At 33.5% G+C, this 23,360-nt stretch overlaps 1 protein-coding gene across 1 annotated transcript; it reads left to right on the forward strand.

Moving 5' to 3' along the window:
* The first annotated feature begins 9,794 nt into the window (after window positions 1-9,794).
* Window positions 9,795-20,921, forward strand: LOC142636857 (protein STICHEL-like 3). Its single transcript, XM_075811147.1, has 7 exons — window positions 9,795-9,970; window positions 10,142-12,781; window positions 14,210-14,429; window positions 14,712-15,272; window positions 17,316-17,892; window positions 18,977-19,040; window positions 20,615-20,921. The coding sequence occupies exons 2-7, from the start codon at window positions 10,721-10,723 to the stop codon at window positions 20,705-20,707; spliced, it is 3,576 nt and encodes a 1,191-aa protein (XP_075667262.1). The 5' UTR covers window positions 9,795-9,970; window positions 10,142-10,720; the 3' UTR covers window positions 20,708-20,921.
* The last annotated feature ends 2,439 nt before the right edge of the window (window positions 20,922-23,360 follow it).

Here is a 23,360-nt window from a genome sequence, read left to right on the forward strand (position 1 = left end):
GTACTACTTGTACCGCACTCATATTTACTTGTATAGCACGCATATGCCTCCTATATAAAGGCACTCATGTATATTATTTTACTCAAGAAATACAATACTATTCAATTCAGTATTTCTAACATTAACCATAACTAGTAGTATTCTTTTCCATACCAATTTGTAACTTCCAAATTCTGAATGGCTGTAGTTTTCAATCGCTGGGAATTTACCTATATATGTCCCATTAAAGAGTTTTTAACTTTTTAGAGGATGAAAGTTAGAACACTTAACGGGGATCGGGGTTTAATTGATAGTCCAAAAATAATGATATTTTTTATGATGTTTCATATTTTTGAATTGAATCTAATTTTTTTCTCTCTAGCTATATACCTAAAAATAAAAAGGATAAGAGTACCAATCAATTCAAATTGAGTTCAAGTTGAAGGATTGAGGTCACCTACATGGATTTAAACGGTCTCTATTTTCAGTATTTTGACAAATCAGCGTTGATTTCGGCCAACCCATAAGTCCTCTCTCTCTCTCTCTCTCTCTCTCTCTCTCAATACGTTGTATGAGTATTCAAATAAAATAATTTCAACAAATTCCAACCAAAATGATGATGAAATATTTTAATATTCACAAAATCATTGTTTCAAAACATTAGTCGTATGGTGAACTGGTTTCTTTTTTCGTTATGATATATCATATAATATCATTTTTCATGCAATACATGAAAACTTTATAACATTTATAATAATAAAAATTATGCATTTATATTAAGTATATTTCTTACTAGTAAAATTTCTGATGGTTGAATAAAAGATCTGGGATTCAATCCCTGTCTACACCAAAACTGATTGGTGTCTTAGTCTAATGATAAAGAGCTATCATCAGGGGCGGATGACATATGTTGGGATTATCTATAAAAAAAAAAAACTATATTTCTTACAAGATTGGGATACATTCTAAAATAAATTAAATATATATATATATGTGTGTGTGTGTGTGTTATTTTATAATCGCAAGTGTAATAATGTTTTATAAAATTAATTAATTATGTCAATTAAAAGTATATGTAAAATATCTAAAATCATATTGACCACGCTAAAAATTTATTTTTTGGTTGTACTCTCATGATTCCTATATGTTGGTGCAAACACAATAATAATGAAAATAACACAAAGAGAAACTGAATAATACTTCTGAATATTATACCCTTCCTTACCAAGAACCTCCACCATTCACCTCCCCCTTACGCACGTATTTAGCCTAATATCTGAGTCAATTCATATTAGCCCATTAATCACCACAATTAAAAAAAATAAAATAGTCTCTCTCATTTTCAATGTGGGATTAAATATTTTCATCAACTCCTTATCTTCCATATTCACTCCCACATTTTTACATTTATGTTGTTATATTTATTCATTTTAATTAATTAATATTAAAATGCTCCAACACTATATATTGAAATTGTGAAAATAATAGAAGAGTAAAAGGTGATGCAAGTGCAACGAGCACCAAAATTAATTTAAATTTTATTTTTGAATTTGGTCTTTAATTTTTTGAGGATTTTATAAGAATTAATTGCGACATGATTAGAAATTTCCATAATGATGGAATCGTGGAAACCCTATAATCCCTATTAATATAGTGGTTCTTATAAGTTATAATTGTGAAGGCGCGACAATTTAGATAATATTTTTAAGATTAGGTAATGTTTTTTGTTGTTTAATGGAGATGCGCACCTAAGTTTTTTAAGCTGATTTTAGTTGTTGGAGTTTAGGATTTGTCTTGTTTTATCTTTCTTTTCCCTTATCTTATTTCCTAACACTATCATGCATCAAATTTGGTATTAAATCAAACTTTAATCTCAAGAGAAAAACCTACTATTGCCCTCTTGAAGCTCATTCCTATCTCTGTGCCAAACAAGGATGAAGCTATTCATAGACTAGGGGGCAATGGCACCCCCAATTTTTTTTTAAAGAAAATCATAGTAGTATATATATTTTGAATTTTTTAACATTTAGGTCCAAGATAATTAATCTTGGCCCCTCTCTCCCCAAAAATTTACAAATTGGCCCATAGAACCCAACCAAATAAAAAAAATGAAAAAAAAAAATTCATATCTAAGTTTTATCTTCAATATATATTTAGAGTGAGTTACAAATTTTAGTAGATAAATATGTAATTGATGTGTCATCATTCACAAAAGAAAAAAAAAATGAACATTTGTTTATTATGTGTTGAAGTGGACCTAATCACATGCTTTTAATACATGAGTTTGTAAGTTTTTTTTAGTAGCCTATGAATTTTTCTATAAATATATATGGGCTTTTCTTATCTTCTTTTTGTTTATATATTCTTTTTAATTATCAATCAATAGAGTTGTAAGGTTTGAAATTGATGAAACATCTGAAAATTAATTAAATAAATAACAAAAGAACTGTTGGAAACGTTAGTTTTTATAAGATTGTCTCATTTAGTAACAAGTCAATAAATTTTTTAGTGTATGTTTTGCCCCTAAGTCTAAAGTCTAGCTCCGTCCCTAGGAAAAATACACCTTGTTTCGGGTGTATATTTCCTCACACTCAAAACTGGTAGAACCCACTCAATTATGGGTAAGAGGAAGTATACACTCGAAATAAAGTATACTTCCTCCCATCCTTGGTGCCAAATTATTAGCTAACAAAATAAATACCTCTATGAGGTACTGGAAATAATATGTTTAGGGAAAAAAAAGAAAAGAAATAAAGAGTTGGTCAGATTGTATTTTCCTTTTTGGAGATTAAAGGAATTGTTAGTCAGATTGTACTAGTTTTTTCCAATATATATTTTTTTAATTTATCTTAATTTGTATTTATAGTTGCTGATTTATTTCCCATCATTTTATTTTTTTAGATAATAGACAATGAGGGAGGGAGAGGGGGGTTCCAATCACTTTTAAACACAAATATGGAACATCAAAGGATATCATTACGGCTAGACTATCAGCCCTCTTTGTCTTGTTACTTGTAGTCCACATATTTTTTTTCCTCTTTTGCTTGTGTAGTCCGCATTCATTCCATATTATAGCTTGAGATATCATCAAATAAAGTGTGATTGTGTTATATCATCAAATAAAAGGTGACTGCAATAGGATAATATCACATGTAGGGCAACGGTAGGATGATAACAACTAAAAACAGCATAATTAAGACTCTGAAATTTCTCGTACTCTTCAATATACAATCATCTATGAAAACTACTCCATAATTCTTGAGTTCTAAATCAAGAGTTTTATAACTAAATTGACACTATTTGGCGTTTCCAATGAAAACACCTAAAGTTCAAATTTCTTCTCCTTCAAATATCGAATAATAATAATAATTGACTTTCTCAGTCCATGTGTTTGTTTGGGAAGATCTCTTTAAGAAAAAGTATAAAAAATAAAATTTTAAAAAATATATTTAAGTCAGCTAAACCGAATAGGTTGATATATATGTATGTATGTATGTATGTAAGGACATAACGAACTGGCGGCCCAAGCCCACCTAGAAGGGTGAGTTGTACAGTTCAACCTCAGCCCAAAACAATAAATTTGTAAGAGAAGAAAATAAACAACAAGAGGGGGCTCTGCCCGAAGATGAAAATAAGGAAGAAATGACTAATATTATAGAATAGATGGGCTCATGTATCAATAGCCCGAGGAAGCCAAAATTATACAAAAATAGTACTATTCACTCTTTTCTCTCAATGTTCTTCTTGTTTCTTTTCTATTTTTTGATACTTGTCTTTGGATCCTACTCTCTGAAAACCCTATTTTTCTTATATCCTCCACCCTTTCTTCACATCTTGACCTTTCATCTTTTCATCATAAATCTGTTCTCCTGACACTTGTCCCTTTTTACGTCTGAAGAAGGTGGTAGAAGCAATCTGCTTAGCGGTGACTTATACTATTCAAGTCACTTCCTCATTAATGCAGTTGATAAAACTGTTACCCACCATTTAATGCAGAGGCAACATGCTACTCCAAACTAAAAACTTCCTCTATTATCATTGATTTTCTCTCTTCAGATCCTTCTTCCCATTTGGAATGCCTTAGAGTCCTTTGTCTCATCTCTTCCTCTCCTCAGGTGACTTTCCTTCTCGGGCCCATGATATCCCCACACCACAACTCTTCAACTTCATCCTCGATCCTCGGGCACCCACAATATATATATATATATAGTGTCAAGTCTCAATCTAGTATTGTGCGAATTAAGAAAATCAACTAACAATTTTAATCAATTTTTTTTAAAAAAAAACTTATTACCAAAATTACTAAGCTAGGAAATCTATCACACATATATAAGTTCACAAATATTTATGTGGAAATCCCTTTTTCCTTTAAGGTAAAAACCACGGGACAAATTTTAAATAAATCTACTATTATAAAATCAATCACATTATCTCTTCTCAAATTTATACAAAACTTGAGATCTACTCTAAATACAATAATATATTATCTCTAGGGACTTCATCTGAGATTGTCACTAACTTTGAATACAACAACTCTTCGTGGTTGTACGTAGTACCCAAAAACCTCTCCCAAGAGAAAAACCTCAAATTTATTTTCTCATGTATGTCTCGTAGTTAAAGAAGATTTCTTTGTTTTCTTTCTTCTCACACACAAAGATTCCACCATGTTTTTTTTCGCACCAAATTTGCATTACAATTTGTAGAACTATCTTTTCCTTTTTACTCACACATGACATTTTTTTTTCTCGCTTCGCAACATTAATACAAGCTTCACAAATTCTTCTTCATTTGTGTGCTTAACAAAAATCGTTATACAAAACCCCCAAAATTTGTTGTCCCTCTCCTTGTATTATCTTCTAAGCAAAAATCTTTAATTCGTTATCAATACTTTTTCATACTAGTTCACTCTCATTATTATGATTTATTCCTTCTCCCTATAGGGAAGGTCTCTAGGTCAAAAACATCGAATCCTTTGTAACACGGTATATTTATACACCCAATTCTTATTTCTTAGTGGATAAGAAATACATTACTTCTTTAAGAAGGAATATGATGTCCATCCACTCATTAACCTATTTTTCAACGCCAAGAAAATTCAAAAGATAACTAAATTAATTTTCTTATTTCAAAAAAAAAAATCCCAATTTTTCATTCCAAGTCACAATTTGAATTCCCCCCCCCCCCCCCTCAAAAAAAAGTCAAAATTTGAATTTAAGGTAATTTTCTAACACATAGCATACAAATCCTAAGTACACTGGCCATTGTGTCATTGTTTTCTACCCCAAAAAAAAAATTGTAATAATGTTGTACAAGCATGATGACAATCAAGAAGTCTAATCAATACAAAGTATCATACTATAGCCTAATTAGGTCTTCCTTTTATTCAATTTCTTAAGCTGAGATGAGAACTAGTACAAATTCTTTCTATTTTCCATAGAATGTGAGTATCCTATATCTACATTATATGAGGAACCTCATGGATATGAATATGGAAATATAATGAAAACTCTTTTTGTACACTTAAGCATTAGACAATCACTGCACATTTTTGCTAACATTAAGCATCTAAATAATAAAAAAAAAGAAGAAAGAAAAAGAAGATCAAGTTTATACACAAAAAAAGAGAGATAATTATTAATGTGATAAATTATTAGTAACAAATAAAAAAATAATACAAAAAGTGAGTCAAGATAAAAATCAATAAAACTTATTACTAGCTTAGTACCCATTTGGATGCAGTTGATAAAGGCCAGTGTTTGCGTTTTGGCCTTTTTTTTATTTTTTTTTATTTTAAAGAAGATTGTTTCACGTGGAATTATGTTTTTTCAGTGAATCCGTGCATTGTTCATAGGACCCATAAATACTTTATTTAGAAAAAAAAAACTTTAAAATTGGGTTCTATAATACTGTTCACACATTTAAAAATTATTTTGCTACAATATTTTCAATTTTTAGTAAAATAAGCAGTATTCAAATAGATCCTTATTGTGAAAAACTGAAAAATAATTATGAAATTTTCTATATATATATACACGCACGAACATGCTTATCATGGTAATTATAAAGAAATAATAATAATAATAATAATAATGATGAGAATTAGAAACATCTATCGTTAAACACATGTACATCAGCCATCGCTCAACACGACGCGACTGTGATTGTGATTGTGATTGTGACTGTGACATTGATAGTTGATTTGTTTACGGAGGCACCGCATGGTTCCTGAGATTACCCGCTGGGGACCACGGCTATGTCACAGTACAGTGGACTGAATTTAATTGGACAATGGCTTCTCTACGCTACGAAAAAAAAAATTTTTCCTTTCTCAAAAAAAAAAAAAAAAAAAATTTCCTTTCTTGATGATGGGTCAAACTGTAATTTTCTCAGACAGGGAAAAACATATTTTTAAAATAGCTTAATTTTCTCAGTGGTCCTTATTTTGATTATTTAAAAAAAAAAATCATTTTGTATTTGCCCTTATATTTCTGTTAAGAAAAATGAGAGAACTAAAAATGAGAAAAATATGAATGGTTTGATTGATAAATAACTTTATTTTTGCTGAATAAAATAACTAAATAGTGAATAGTGTGTGGTAAAGTAGTTTGAGATGTGATTTTTGTAGTTTTTTGAAATTTGGATAGGTGAAAAAGTGTGTAAAATTGTTTAAAATGTAAAAATGTGAGTTTAAGATTGTAGACCAAACAGGCCCAAAGTATCAAAGATTTGTGTGATAGTTTCCTCCTCATCAAATTTTGATAATTCTCTCTCTTTGAAAATATATGTTTTAAATTCAACTCATGTTTGATGTAATCATTTTTGGTACTAAAAAGCTATTCTATTTTACCATTGCACCAAAGAGTCACTCTACAAATATAAGTGCTTGTGGGGCGTGGGGAGTACAATGGTCGGGGTTTAAGATTTCAGGAGAGAGCTTTATACACATATACACTTACATTAAGGTAGAGTAAAATTTCTATTTATATATATATATATATATATATATATGTATAAAGCTATTCTATTTTATGTATTAATTATAAGACTACAATTTCTTTTGCAAGTTATACAGATATCTTACCACCCAAAGTAGTAAAGAACCAACATTTTTACTTAATTAATCAAATATAAAGTTCCATTGATCAATGCCATTAGTTGAAGAGTCCAAATGATGCTCACTTTATGTTCGAGCAATTTGTTAGAGATAACTATTCCATAGTCACATATTGTGAGTATGTGCTATTTTTTGCTGGATCTATGTGTGTATGTTGGAATATAGAAAAACTATATGCTGATTTGGGGATTTGAATCTTCTTTTTTGCTTTGCAGTCTCATTTTGTGTTAGATTGTCAAGAATCTTGTAGCTTAATTGGCATCTCTCTATATATAAAATGCTTGAGGGTTTAGGAGGGGAAATGACGTTCGAATTGTGAAATTAGCCGTACATTGAAATAATCTTTGTTTTTTTTTGAAAAGAAAGAAAATATTGTTTATTAATCAAAAGTTGGTAAATTAGAAATTACAAGGGAAATTAAATCTGGAGGAACAGACTCCATCTAGGCTGTGAGAGGAAAAGAAAGTCAGCTCTTTGGACTAAGTCAAGCGCAATTGCATTATCTTGTTGAACAATATGAGAGAAATAATAATTCTGTAAAGAGCTAACATAAGTTATATACAGTTGAATTAAATATAATAGAACTTGATATTTAATATTTCAATGTAGTAAGTAGATAGAACTGTCAAATTGTGTGTAAAATTATTTACTGCACCAAACAGATGCAGCATGTCATAAATAGATATAATGCATGCTTATTTCCGATTCCTGAGTTGGATGATAGTTGATAACCATATCATAAGCTAGTATTGTTTTTTGAGAAGGATATCATAAGCTAGTAGAGAAATATACCACCTGGAACAAATAAATATATATAAATTCCAAATCAAACAGTAGAAGAAGACATTAAATATAACAAGGCCACACGCCACAAAAAGATTTATAAGCTCAACCGGTTTTGTTAAGTCAACAACAATTTTTTTTTGGTCACTAGTCACATCTCTTAAATAGTAATATTTGGTCCCATCAAAAAAAAGAAGTTAGTTTTGGGGTTTGGTTTTTTATAGAAAACATTTGAAACATGAGAAACTATCTTCTGATCGAGGGTTAATAGTTGTGACCAATAAAAACAAAATGTAATGTAATAGCTTTGGAGATTTTCGGAAATCAGTTTTATTATGTCGGTAAAGCAAAATCAAAGATCAAATAAATGATGGATTTTTGCCTCTTTTTCTTTCACTATACACTTGGGTTTTTTTTTTTTTTTTTTCCCCTTTGCCAGGTCTACTTGGGTCCTTTCTTTTGGCATATTTTTGACCACCAATTCAGCGTATCTTTCTAATTTAATGCCAATTACATTAGAAATAAAGTACCAATTTTGATTCTAAGATCTCTTTTCTATATGAGGTGCACTCATCAATATTGAACAATATTTCTTTTCAAACTAATTTGAAGAGAAATTCTACAAAATTCTTGTACGTATCTTTATATTGAGTGTGAATTTTGAAAATCTAACAGTTAGATTGCATGTTCTTATTATATCCGTCGTGCTTATAAAATTTAAAGAAGATCAAAACTCAATTGCTATGTCATTAAGCAAATAGTATTAAAATTTCAAATTTTTATGATCTAAATTTGTGTATAAAAAATAGATTTATTGATCGAATAGTAAAAAATATCTGATTTGAACGAAATTTGATGTGAATATTAAGAACATAAGGAACATGAAATTTAAACATTTATATTTTCAAAATTCACACATAAAACAGAGATATATGAGAAATTTGTAAAGTTTCTCAGAAACTTTGTTCGCACATACTAACAGCTCACATAACATTATTAGGCTCTATATGAATATCACTTTTCTAATTACCAATAATCATTCATCATGTTAGCAGTTTGAAAAAAAGTTTGTATGTCTAATATTATTAAAAAAATACTTATATGAGCACTGCACTAAATTGATAAAATAATAATAATAATAATAAAAGGTACAATTCACACCTAAAAGCAGAAACTGTTATTTGCTCAAAAAGGAAAAAGAAAAAGCAGAAACTGTTAAAAACTATACATAAATTTGACCATAAAAAAGTAAAATATAAAATTTAAACTCATCCAAATTCCAAACACAGGATCAAATTATTATTTTATTATTATTTTGTTTTAATGTCACATTTGGTTAAACAAAAGTGAAAAAATCAAAAGCCACCGAAATTTCTTTATCTTCTCTTAATAAATGTTTTGTTATTGATTTGGGGAGAAGTGAAAAGAAAGTCTAAATTGTTTGCTTATATATATATATATAGGCTACCAAAAAAGTCCACCCTATACTAACAAGAACCCGGCAAATTCAACGGAACGGACCTAATTGGTCCCCCCAAAATTCAAAATCTTTTAAATAACATTTCCATTTCTAAAATTTTAAATCAAATTATTTCCCAAAATTCAAAAATTTTAAGATTGAAAAATAAAAATAGTCCTAGAAAGACAGTACATGCAATGGGCTAAAATCCAAAACAAAAAATAGTGTTAGGAATTGCATGCTCAAACAAACGGACACATTACATGTGTTGTGTTATGTCCCCCCACTCTCTCTCTCTCTCTCTCTATGTCAGTCTCCAACGGATCTCACCCACTCTCTCTCTCTCTTACAGCATACGGCAAAATATACAAACTCTCTGAGATTCTCTCACTCACTCACTTGCTTCTCTCACTTTTTGATAAATACTTGCTTCTCTCCCTTGCTCTTTCTCTTTCATACAAGCTTACAAAACTCTTTTTTTTTGGTGTTTAATATTCTAGTATTGGTCTATTTCTCTCTCTCTCTCTTGACTATCGTTTTCTATGAAAGAAGCCCTCGTGAAGTGCATGTGAAGCTTGCTGGGAGATCCAGGACTTAATGATCCAAATGGGTTTGCTTGCCTTTTTCTGATTCAGGTGATAGGGGTGTTTCCCTTCTTGCTTTTTCTGATTCTTCTTCTACTTCCTTCTTTTTCTTTTTGTTTTCTTATTGTGTTGTTACATTAAGTTCTTTTTTGTTTTCTTTTTGTTTCCTCATGGCCTTATCTGATTCTCTCTGGTTTGTCGAAATCCATAATCTTTTTCAAGGTTTTTGAAGTAAAGGGGCTTGAGATTTTGATTGCTGCCGAGATTTCAAAAGATGGGTTGCTTTTAGTTTGTTCTGGTTCTGGGGTTTTTGCATGTTGAAGTTCAGAGGGTGGTGGTTTTTGTTGAGGTTGGGGTTTTTGGTTGTAATCTCATGCATTGGAGTTCAGGTGGTGGCTAATGCTGCTTCTTTTGGAGTGGCATTTGAGTTTCGCGCTTTAAAGCTTGAATCTTTTTGAGCTTTGATTTCATGGGTTAAAAGGGATTGCCCTGCTTACTTTATATTATAGGTGGATTTTATGCCTTTGAGTAGCTTTGTTGTACTTGAGGGTGTTATTATTGGAAATGGGGTTTTGCTAATGGGTGGTTTTGTTATTGATGGAGGATCTTTAATTGCTTGAATCTTGGCATTGTTTTGGGCTTTGCTATGCCTTCATTGAGATATCATTGGTGGGTGATAAGGAACTAATGCCATAATTGCCAAGAGTTTGTGACAGTTATACAATAAGAAATGCTATATACATTAATTTCTTTCCTAAATTTTAAAGAGATTCTTCTATTGGAGGCTTTAGTGTTCTGATCATGACCAGAGCTGTCCGCGATAGGATTCTTAAGGATGCGAATGGTGATATCGGTGATCATCTACGCAACCACATACATTTGACGAATTGTATTCACTTGAAGAATCATATGCACAAGAATAGCCCCATATTAGCAGATAGGTCTCTTATGAGGGACCTTGTGGTCCTACAGAGGTCAAGATCTCTCAGGGACCCTTCTGCAAGTCCTCCCTCATGGCATTCACCTTCCATTGTTGATCTACTTCCAAAGAAGGGTGAAAATGATGCAAGGATTCGGGAGGGGAGAAGGTCTATTGGCATTGAGCGTCGGAGGGAAGCTAGGAGGATGTCAGGAAGCTCACCTACATTACCCAATTTATCCACATCAAAAGTTGCTCCTGGTGAGGTCAGTGGGGGTAATGATGGGGTAGCGGCAATAAGTGAACGTAGTAGCAAGAGTGGAGTTGGAAATGGTAGAAGAGTTAGGAGAGAGGAGTCTAGTCGGAAGAGTAATAGGACTGATATTTTGGGTGGCAATGAGGAGCCTCCACTCAATCAAGATGGAAATGTCTTGACTCATGATGTTGTTTCTAGAAACTCTGAATCTAAAGATAGAAAGAGTAAACAAAAGGGGAAGCAAATTGGAGATGTTCAACATAAGACCCTGTCCGAGCAGTTGAATGATGGTCTAACTGATGATGTAGCATCTTCTAACATCCACCTTCGTGGAAGTCATTCTCGATGGGAGAAAACTGTTGATGAACCACAAGCCAGCATTCATGCGTACTCCAGTGGGTTAAATAGAGTTAAAAGGCGCAAGTTTCGAGGCACAAGAAGAACTCGAGCTTCAAGAGACGTTGGAGCTCAGAATGAATTGTCTGTGGCATCTAACACATTAGCTCAGGGTTCAGCCTGTGCCAAGTATTTGATGGAGGAGGGGGAAGAAGAGTATGGCAACGCAAATGTCACAAGGGCTCCAAGAAATGGGTGTGGGATTCCTTGGAATTGGTCAAGAATTCACCACAGAGGTAAAACTATTCTTGACATGGCTGGAAGAAGTTTGTCTTGTGGTTTATCAGACTCAAGGTTAAAGAAAGGTGGTTCAACTGCCCATGGGAGAGAAATGTCTGACATGCCAATGGCATCTGATTACACAAGCTCATCTACAAGATCTGATGCAGAGGCACTGCCTCTGCTGGTTGAGGCATCTGGATCTCAGGAAACGACTGACAATGCTGGTTGGGTCCATAACTATTCCGGTGAACTTGGAATTTTTGCTGATAATTTATACAAGCATGATGTTGATTCAGACCTTGCTTCTGAAGCTAGATCTGGTGATCAACGCAAGTTGAGAGGCTACCGCAAAAATAGACACCAGAGCCTCACACAAAAGTACATGCCACGAACCTTCAGGGATCTGGTGGGACAGAATTTGGTAGCACAAGCTCTTTTAAATGCTGTCATGAAAAGGAAGGTTGGATTGCTGTATGTGTTTTATGGACCCCATGGCACAGGTAAAACTTCCTGCGCCCGCATATTTGCCCGAGCTTTAAATTGTCAGTCTTCGGAACATCCTAAACCTTGTGGCTTTTGCAATTCTTGCATTGCACATGATATGGGTAAGAGTAGAAACATAAGGGAAGTTGGTCCAGTCAGTAATTTTGACTTTGAGAGCATTATGGATTTACTTGACAATATGATTGTTTCCCAGCTGCCATCACATCATAGAGTGTTTATCTTTGATGATTGTGATACTTTGTCCTCTGATTGCTGGAGTGCCATATCAAAGGTCATTGATCGAGCTCCCAGACGTGTGGTTTTTGTCCTTGTCAGTTCGAGTCTTGATGTTTTGCCTCACATAATCATATCCAGGTGCCAGAAGTTCTTTTTTCCAAAGCTGAAGGATGCAGATATTATCTATACTTTGCAGTGGATTGCGACCAAAGAAGATTTAGAAATTGATAAGGAAGCACTAAAACTTATTGCATCAAGATCAGATGGATCATTGAGAGATGCTGAGATGACTCTTGAGCAACTGAGTTTGCTTGGCCAGAGGATCTCTGTCCCTCTGGTTCAGGAACTGGTAAGTTTATCTTCACTTTTGCTATCAGAATTAGAATTTTATATTTTTCATATCCTCTTATGTTTGCTTTATGCCTATCATCTTGAAAATATATGTTTTAATCTTGAACCAAATAATGTAAATATGCTTGAGATTTTGCAACTAGATATGCATGGTGACATACCCGCAAAATATTAATTCTGGAGCTGCTTCCTATGCCAATTGTCCTTTAGGAGAGTTAATTATCAAAGTTTCACTGTCACTCTTTAAGTTAATGTTTTTGATGTATTATTTGATGAAATATGATGATTTTTCCAATATGTTGGAATAAGATTTTGGATGAAGTACTTAGTTTTTATTTTTGGGCCTGCAGGGGGGGGGGGGGGGGAGGGGTCTCTACTTGCTTGAGTTTTTGTGTGTGAAAGATGAATATTAATGGGCGGACACTTTTCTCTGAGCCACCAAAAATGATGAGAATTCTCATCTTTTCTCTTGGGAGATTACAAGGCTAAATGATAATAATTGGTATCAGTGTGTAATAATATCTGGAATTTCAGATTCTTTATCATGCCATTCTCATAAAGGTATTAAAAAAAATGTTTTGAGGCCCGAAATTTAACTTTTTGTGGGCATAATAATTTAATTTTTAATGACAGGATCATGGATTCTTTTGGTAAATTTTAAATTTTGATCTTTTTGATTTGGAGGATGATCAATAGAGGCTGAAGTGATACAACAATGGGAATGGAGTTATTGTAGCATTACAAGTGTTTGGTAGGATAAGTAATTGAGTACATTTATGATGTATTTATTAGTCTAAGATTAATTGATTAGGTTTTTATATCTATAATAGTTGATGTTTGGGTTTCTATTTTATACTATGTTGCTTTTGAACTTATTATATTTCAGTTGCATATTTTTAAAACTTTATATGTCCATGTTTATTGCATTTCTAAGTTGAACATGAGAAGGGTAATGACATGAACAAATTTTTTGACTTATCAGCCGATGGGAATGTATGGTGCATGTTAGGCTTATGATTTTACTTATTTAGTGTTTCTGCTGCATCTGATGGTTATTTGCATCCTCTATGAATGTTTTCCCGTAGATGTAAAGAAGTTGTTGTCATTATTTCAAATTTGAATTTTTGTTAGCTCCTTTGGTTGCGTTTTATTGTCTTATCATCTGCAAGTGTGGCCTCATTTTCTTGCCTTCTGATGTACTCTAATTCAATGTTTTTTTTATTAAATCTTTTTGTTTTATTTATAATGCACGTCCATACAAATTTTTTCGCTGCATTTTTTGTCTTTAGAGAAAATTCCCTTCTATGTACTTTCTTTCCAACACTTGTTATTAGTAACAGATGTCATTGATAACTGTTGTATCCATAGTATATAGGAATGCTTTTCTACCTTCACAACAACTGAAAGTTATAAATCCTTTTTTCAGGTTGGGCTTATCTCAGATGAAAAATTAGTAGATCTTCTTGATTTAGCACTATCTGCAGACACAGTTAACACCGTGAAGAACTTGAGAATAATAATGGAAACTGGTGTAGAGCCATTGGCTTTGATGTCACAGCTTGCTACAGTCATTACCGATATACTTGCTGGTAGTTATGACTTTACAAAAGACAGGCATAGAAGGAAGTTCTTTCGACGACAACCACGTGAGTAACTGTTACCAGCTATATTAAAAAAAAAACTAATTCATTTATTTATTCACAAGTTTTGGTGATGTTGATCATATTATCTCTCTGAAGATATGTGCATCTGAATATCTGTAATTGCGTCATTCCTTGTTCTTTTCTTCATCTCATTGTATACCAATTTCATGTTGTGCAACTCTCTTTCAGCCTTCCTCTTTAAATAATAAATGGAGCTAGTTTGTGCCAACTTTTCCTTTGTGGCTTTTCTGATTACAGCTCAATCTTTGTTCTTATTGGTTGCAGTATCCAAAGAAGATATGGAAAAACTGCGTCAAGCTCTGAAAACTTTATCAGAGGCTGAAAAACAACTGAGGATGTCAAATGATAAATTAACGTGGCTAACAGCTGCGTTGCTTCAACTAGCTCCTGATCAGCAGTACATGCTGCCCACTTCTGCGGACACTAGTTTTAGTCACAGTCCCTTAGCCCTAAATAATGCGGGCGGAAGAGATTTAGCCAGGAGAGTAAGTGAGCATTCTGAGATGTCCAATAAGGAGAGACGCTTGTCAACAAATGTCAGAATAGAAAATCTTCGTGCTGGAAGTTCTGCTGATTTCCGAGAAAATGGCACGCTTAAGGGTATTAGTTTAGAGAAAAAAAGACATGCTGGGACTAGTATGGTTCATCAACAGACATCCACACATTCTACTGACAATAACAGGGTAAGTGGCCGGCATATTCCTGGTAAAAGCCATAGAGGAATTGCAGATATCTGGTTGGAGGTGCTTGAGAAAATTCAAATTAATGGTTTGAAGGAGTTTTTGTATCAAGAAGGGAAGCTGATCTCAGTCAGTTTTGGTGCAGGTACACCCCAATATGCATTCGTCATTTTCAAGTGCCATGATTATTGCCCCAATATCTCTCTGTTAGAAAGCTTTTTCATTATTGTCCTGTTTTATGTTAATTTCATATGTGAAAACTCTTGGTGCATGGGAATTTGAAAAATTTTGGGGATCAATTGGTTTGTGGAGGCATAAAATCTGGGGCCAAAATTGGAAACTCAAAAATTGAAGTAACTTATATTGCTTTTTCCATAATGTGCCAACAACACTAAATTTAATTAAAGTGCCCTAACTTCTCAATTTTCAAGATACTTCGGTTTCAATTTGTTGCCAAAACATCCATCTGATCTTACCAATGTATTTACATCATTCTTCATCTATGTTGTTTACGGAATCTGGTTCTTTTTCAATTCCATCTCACTTTTCAAGATGTTAAGAAGCAGACTAGCCTTGAAAGACTTATGACCAAAAGTGTTTTTTTTTAAGGCTACAAGTTAGGTACAAATTTCAGATAAGGGATTCCTTGCTCTGGATGTACTCAGAAAATGAATTAGATTGTGTATTAATGTGACTCTTCATATAATTTACCCTTAAAATGTTCTATTCATTGGAAATCAAAGAACTAAAATCTTTTTAGGGGTTTCTATATTTGTCCCCCTTGGACTTTCCCCTTGTGTCTATTATGCCCTAACCTTTCATTTGTCGCAATACCTGTGCCGCTTTTGCAACCTGTGTCCTGTCAATAGATTTTTGTAACATAGTCATGAAGGGGATAGGGTGTTGTGCATGAGAGATTGGCTTTGCTGGTCATCAAACAAAAATATACATCAATCATCTTATTCTCAATTGCTTGGTTTGTTATTGGGTAAAACTATCAATAACTATCTTGGAGTGATGATTGAAAACTCAATTTTCATATAATTGAATAGTCACATATGGGTCAAATGGCCACTTTGGAAGTTTCTTGAGATCCCCTATTAGTAGATGACATAAAACTGTTTACTGAAGGAGCTAATTGGCACAGGCAAATTCCAGGGAGGGCATTGCTTCTAAGGAAAATTTGACAAACAGGAGAAAATTTCCAGGGTTTAACTATACAGACGACTATATTTTATGCAGTGAAATGACAATTACCTCACCCCAGCTCATATAGCCAAGGGGTATCCCTCCCTTAAATAAAGGGGAGGTCTTGGGTTTTAGCACATGGGAGATGAGATTTAGGACTACTATTTCACGTGTAGACTACTATTGTTGTGTGCTTGGAGGGGGAGGGGGGGGTGGGGGAGAAAAAGATGACCATTATTGCCTTCTTGTTTGTCTTTGTAGTCCATTGGTATTTATCCAATCCACAGGAAGGGAGCAATTTTCGAGTTTTAAGACTATTACGCATTGTGTGACCTAAGAATATCACTTGATTAGGCTCATTGGTTGCGTCTCACCTTGAATCTCTTGGTGTTTGTAAAGTGTACTTACCCAAAATACCTTCACCTCCTATAGCCAGTTTCACCCAGATTCCCTCAAATATCAAAAGATGTAATGAACTTACCTCTTTTTGCCACTTAGGAAATATGAATACATGTTCTCATTATCATAGCAAAGATTTATTTGTAAGGTTTTACGATTAGGTGAGGCTGATTCCAAAAATTCTGTTTTGGTTTTAAAGGCAAACTGGCAAACTGGCAAATTCCGAATTCCATTTTTGAATTTCGAATTAGATTTTAATTTAATGTTATAATTTTGAATTTGGGCTTTAATGTTGTGGAGGGTTTCATGAGATATAATCCCTAAAGCCTAATTAAAAGAGGCTCCTGGAATAGTTTGAAGTGGAGTGCAATTTGAATAAATATTCTGATTAGAGATGTTTCTCTAGGCTTGGTGGTGAAGGTGAAGACTAGGATATGTCCTATTCTTTCTTTCTTTTCTATTTTTCATCCATTCCAATCTGCATCAGTCTAGCTGCCAGTACTGATGCCTCTTCACTTTAAGTAATGCTTATCTAAATTTATTTCTTGACTTCCTGTGCAGTAACTAATGGTTTGTCCAATTAAATTTCTTTTTCTTGCAGCCCCTACTGTGCAGTTGATCTTCACTTCACAACAGACTAAATCAAAAGCTGAGAAGCTGAGGGAGCATATTTTAGGAGCATTTGAGGCCGTTCTGTGTTCCCCAGTGATAATTGAAATTAGATGTGAACCAAAGAAAGTTTCAGGATCAGGTGTACATGTGCCACTTATCTTATCAGCTTCTAGGGACAGTTCATCTCAAATTAGAGATAAAAATGGAGTTGGCAGTCAAGCCCAGCTCTTGCAAACTGACAATCTTGAAATGGGAAGAAGTGAAATTGTAGAAGTAGCAGCTTCTCCGAGGGAACCCGAGGGTAATGAGCACGGTGATAATCATGCAGCAGCTGATAAAAGAGGCTTAGGAGGATCTGGTGTGGGAGAAGGAACAGCTTCTTATAAGAAATCAACCATGGCTTCACTCCCAGAAAGACGAAAACTTGGTGAACAAAGTCAGAGCCTTGTTAAAAGCAAGGTGTCCCTTGCCCACGTAATTCAGCAAGCTGAAGGATGTTCACAGCGAAATGCATGGTCAAAACGCAAAGCAGTTTCTATTGCCGAAAAGCTTGAACAGGAGAATTTGTATGTAATGCAATCCCATTGTCCTTTTTCAAAATTAATCTTCTTTCTAATTACACTTTTACAGCATTTGATGGTTGACAAGGAGCAACCGAACCTCTTATCACAATTACATTAAACTTTAAAATTTTAATACCTTCAAATGACTGGAAAATTTTATATTAGCACCTCCTCCCCCCATAAGAATGGAGTGGAGTGTACGGTCATGGGCTCAAAACTTACAGGGTGCGTTTTTTACTTATCAAGAAAAAAAGGTTGTTAGTGATATAAAATTATTTGGTCAGGTGTAATAGACATGGATTTTGAGTATGTGGAATTTCTTGTCAAAGTTCAATTCCATCTTCTCAATTCAGTAGTTGCATCATCATATGGCTATAATTGTTCTCTCCTCTGGTCAAATTATGGGATTGGATAATTAACAAGAAAGGACATATTCAATGTTAAAAATCATAATATTAATGGAAAAATGGCCAAAAGCTTAGAAAAATTATAAGAAAATTAGATGAAAGTATCGTGCGAAAAGAAGCAAGAGAAGTAATGAATTGAAATTTGAACCAGTTTACGAGTAGAAAAATAGAAAAGGTTTGCATAGAAGAGGTCTTCTTAACTTCGTTGAAGTTGTTTGAGAATGCATTATGGTGAAAATATTTCTTTTCCTGATGTTAAATATTTAAATAAGACAAATTGGTGACGGTTACTTGGTCTAAATTGCTCATTTCTGGGAAGATAACAAAGAGAAGCACCTTAGGACATATTCCTTTTATAGATAAAAGCTTAGACATATAAGTTTGAACAAATTTAACTTCTTTAGTTATGTGACAGCTTGATTTTCAGCAATGTGTCCTCCCTAAGGAGAGAAAACAGAGGAACTTTTCTTCTATATTTCATGTTTAATTTAGTATGAGTACACTTATACTGCGAACAGAATAATGGTTGGATAAGTTTCTTAGAATAACAATTAGGATCCATTTTTCCCCAATTCAAATTGGAACTCTTTGGTATTTAAGACAGTGATTAGAATATTTTGCATGCTTAAACATAATCTTGTTTCATTTTAAATCGGTTCTAAAATTTCTTAAATTTACAGGAGACTGGAACCTAGATCAAGAAGCCTACTTTGCTGGAAAGCAACTAGAGTAACTCGTCGGAAGGTAACTCATAGTGATCATGACGGTCTTATGATGAATTCTTTAAATTCCATTCTTTTGAGTTGTGGACTTTTATTTATATATATATAAAAAAAGAGTTTTGATATTCTCCTCTCATGCACATTACCATGTTGTGCTTTCTTGCAATTAGTTAAGTCCAGTATTAAAGGAGGCATTCTTTTTTTTTTTGTTGGTAATTGAGTAAAGGTAATATAAATTTAGTGTTTCCTGGTTGTGTTAATGGAGAGGCATGCCAAGGATCAGTCTGTTAGGGGCCAGAAATGGGAGAAACCTCTGTGTGTTTATTTTCAATTCTGTTGTACATGGTTGAGGCCTGATTGATGTGGAATGAGGCTTTATAAGGGCTTCATTAATATTTCTTACATAGTTAACCTCATAACCTAGTACCTAATACTAATTTTTCTTGGAAAATTTACCTCTGCATGAACATATGTGGTGCTAAATGTTTCAATTGAAAACAACAGAATAGCAAAAATGGGATAGATCAAAGAAGCAAGGCAATAGATGTGGATTGATCAAAGGGATATTGGGAATAAATTACATGATGGATATGCTTAAGTTCATGTGTTCATGCTCAGATTTATTTATAAATTAAAATCAGGCGGGCTTGAGGAATAGCAAAAAGCCAACCGACAATAGATCACTAGTTTTCAACCCATCCCTCTTATCCATGTGAGACAGTCATTAAAATAAGCTTGAGTGGGGGCAAACTATTGGTTAACCCACCTCATTTTCTTACCAGAGCCTCATTAGCCTATCATAGTACTTCAACCAATTCCATTTTTTTTTTTTTGGATAGGTAATAGCAGCTTTATTGATTAGAAAAGTACAATTTGTTGACGATAGTAAACCCACTACACTTGAAACGAATACAAACAAATCAAAAAGAAGAGCTAATAGAAATTAATAAATCAGATATGGAAATACAATGTGTAAAACCCCATATATGAGACCTCTCAAATAAAGTCCCAGCTAGCAAAGACATCGAAAGATCCACAGGTCTCTCAATATCTTCAAATGTATGTGAATTGCCAGATTAACCACATAAGAAAAAGAAAATTAATAGTACTTCAACCAATTCAACTGCTTTCTTCTCTGAATAATTATGTCTATTCTCATCATTTCTTCTTTTCATCTTCATTCAAAAGTTATTTAACTCTTAGGTGTCATTTTCTTTCCAGAGTTATTGTTCATGTTTTTCAAGGCCATATTACATTATATTTTTCCTTAAGTGTAAGCTTAGTCAAATTAAATAAATAAATAAAAGAAAAAAATGAAATGATATTAGTGTAGAAGAAAGTTCTAGCCATGCATAGTTCTTTCTATACTTGATTGGACCTACCGCCAGTCATTGCCAAGACCATCTTGTTAAAACTTCCCAACTTGTCTTTATAAGATTTTCCAGCATTTAAATTTTAAGTTGCTAAATTATTCAGTAAGATCCATTTATTTTTACCCCATTTTTATTTCTAATCTCATTTTAATTAATAGCTATGTAATGATTATTTTATTGTGATCTGTTTGAGGATGTTGCTTATGAGTGTGGCCATCTGCAGCTTTCACGGTTGAAAATTAGGACGCGGAAACCACATTCATTGCTGAAGCTTGTTTCCTGTGGAAAGTGTCTCTCAGCTAAATCTCCAAGGTAATGCAAGAAAAGGATTTAGGATGGCTTAGAAGGGTAGATTGTGCAACATCATTTGTATTATTTGTATTTAGCGATTTTCCTGCCATTTCTAGGTTAATTTATCTTTCAAATATTTTTTCATTGAATAAAGGTATGATTTATATCTGAATTAGAAAATGTAGGAAAGAAATTAGATAGTGCAGCCTCTATTAATGATATTAATTTTTTATGAGCAACTGTTCTGTTTTTAGGCCTTCTTGTATTCCGTCAAATGCAGGCTTTAATTAGTTGTGGTATTAATTTTGGGTGATACTGGGGATACTACAAATGTGACATAAGGCTTACAAACTGATGTATCAAATTTTCAAATGCAAAACAAAAAATATTTAAGAAATTTATTTCTTATGTTGTTTATGTGCCAGTCATCACATTCATCCTCATGTCAGTTTGTAAGCCATTTGTTGTAAAATTGGTGGTAGCTTCCACATTTTCCATTAATCTTTTACACTTTGTGCCTATCAATAATTAGCCCGTGCAAGGCATTGGCACAGTACGTGCATTACAAGAAGTGCCTTGTGTAACTGTTTGTAGCTAGAACTCTTCCCACTTGTCTACCTTGCTTTACTTCTAAAGATGGGTAGGGAAATGTGTATCTAATCAGTGTTAAGGAATAGTGAGTCGAGAAATTGTAGAATCAGAATGTCTCCCACTGAAAGTTGGTGTGCTCCTCAAAAGGTGCCTACATAACTTTTTGTAGTTAATTCTCTTTCTAAGTTCCAACTTGTGTACCTTGCTTTACTTCTAGAGACGCATAGAGAGATGTGTATCTAATCAGTGTTGAGGAATTGTAAGACAAGAAATTATGGAATGACAATGTCTCCTTCAGAAAGTGGCTGGGCTTCTCTCTAAATGTCATTACCTAAAGTAGATGTAGAAGACTGCCTCACTGTTACATAATTCTCTCGACACTGTAATGTTCCCTCGGGCCTGACTTGTTACAAAGATTTGAAAAACAATCCTTTCTTAATCCTTGGCAAAAACATGTCCCTGCTTATCACATGACTTAATAGAAGATGTTATTGTTGTTGACTTATGTAAAGCAAGCAACGTAGCAAACTAAAATTGTCTTCGGACTTCAGCTTAATCCAAATCAATAGTTAAACCTTTGTAGGGGTGATCTCCTGTAAATAAAAATATATTACTATCCTTAGTCGTGTTTGCTTGTATATTAGGTCAAACCTCTTGAGTGGAAAAACTGGCTAGTGTTACATGAACAGATAACAGGGTTTTCAAGCTCTCAATATCTAGAAATCACTTATTTTTCTTCATTTTCATTGACAATATTGAATTGTGTTGCCTCTTTTCCTTATGTGAAGAATTTGAGGCAGATATACGTGATCTTTTGCTGATATTCCACTTCCATCCCGGACCACTGATCTTTCTGCCAGCTGTGTTTCATCAGTAAATTTGAATCCCTTTACCAAAATGGCAAAGAAAAAATAAAAAGCTTTTGACATGTAGTCATGAAAAAATTTATAACCTTTCTTGACCAACTTTTAGTTTTGAGTGGTTTTTTTTTCTTTGTACCCCATAGTCTGGGCTACATGATGGGATCCCCTTACCCATAATTGCCCTTATCTTGGGTGAAGGCCAGATCAATCCAAGTCTCAAGTATGAGTCCAAGAGACTTTACTAGTTGAAATAGATGTTATTCGGTTATTCCCATAGCCATTGGTTCCGTGGTGCAAGACAGTCTTTGAGTTCTTAAAAATTCTACATGTTGTAGTACAATTTTGTCTAGCCTAAAAGTTGTTATTTCAGCTTGGCTTGGATTAGTTCATCAATTTCCTGCATTGTGGATTGGGCTGTTAAATAGCTAATGTTTTCTCATTCTCTGTTTAGTGTTGTAAGTAGTGGTGAAGTAAGAATTATTAATAGCCATTAAACAAAAGATTTCCGTCCTTATTCCCGTAAAATAACTATTGATAGTCATTAGATTTTTGGTCTGTCTCCACTAAATTCCCAATTCAGAACACAATGTTGTAGAGTTGAAGTGCTCAGATTGGGCTGCAAAGAGAATTTACTTTAGCTAGTCATATGTTTTCTGAACTTTTTACTATAGCTAGTCAATAAAAATGATTATATATGAGCACATATTATTCAAACCACATTGGTCTTTTTTATCATAATTTTATAGTTTCTGGTAGAACAGTATCCTTTGTGTGAGAGTTGTGTTTCTGGCAAGAACCATGATTTCAATATGGTTTTTGAATGAGATGACTATACTTGTTAAACAGGGTCTTTAATGCCACCTCTTTGCACCTAAATGGACCGTCTGAATTTCAGCTTTAAGAGCCAATTCATCTAAAGTATGACTATAAAAATATGAATTTCTAATGCGTTTCGTGTATTCTATTCAACAGTGATGCATACGCAATTGTTTAATAAGCTGGTCTCACACTCCATGATTGACCCAACACTTGTGGTAGGCACAAGATGCTTCCTTTTTCTATTATACCCTTTCATACGGACAGTCTTATTATCTGGGTGTTTCTGAATAAATTTCTTGTAGATTGTGTTATAGAGCATGTGGGATTTGATTATCAAACTTAGCAATGCTATTCATCGCTTCCCCTCATCCCCTAAAACACTCAAGCTCGGTCATAAATAGTCAT

Source organism: Castanea sativa, chromosome 5 (genome assembly GCF_040712315.1).
Source record: "Castanea sativa cultivar Marrone di Chiusa Pesio chromosome 5, ASM4071231v1".
Lineage (NCBI taxonomy): Eukaryota > Viridiplantae > Streptophyta > Magnoliopsida > Fagales > Fagaceae > Castanea > Castanea sativa.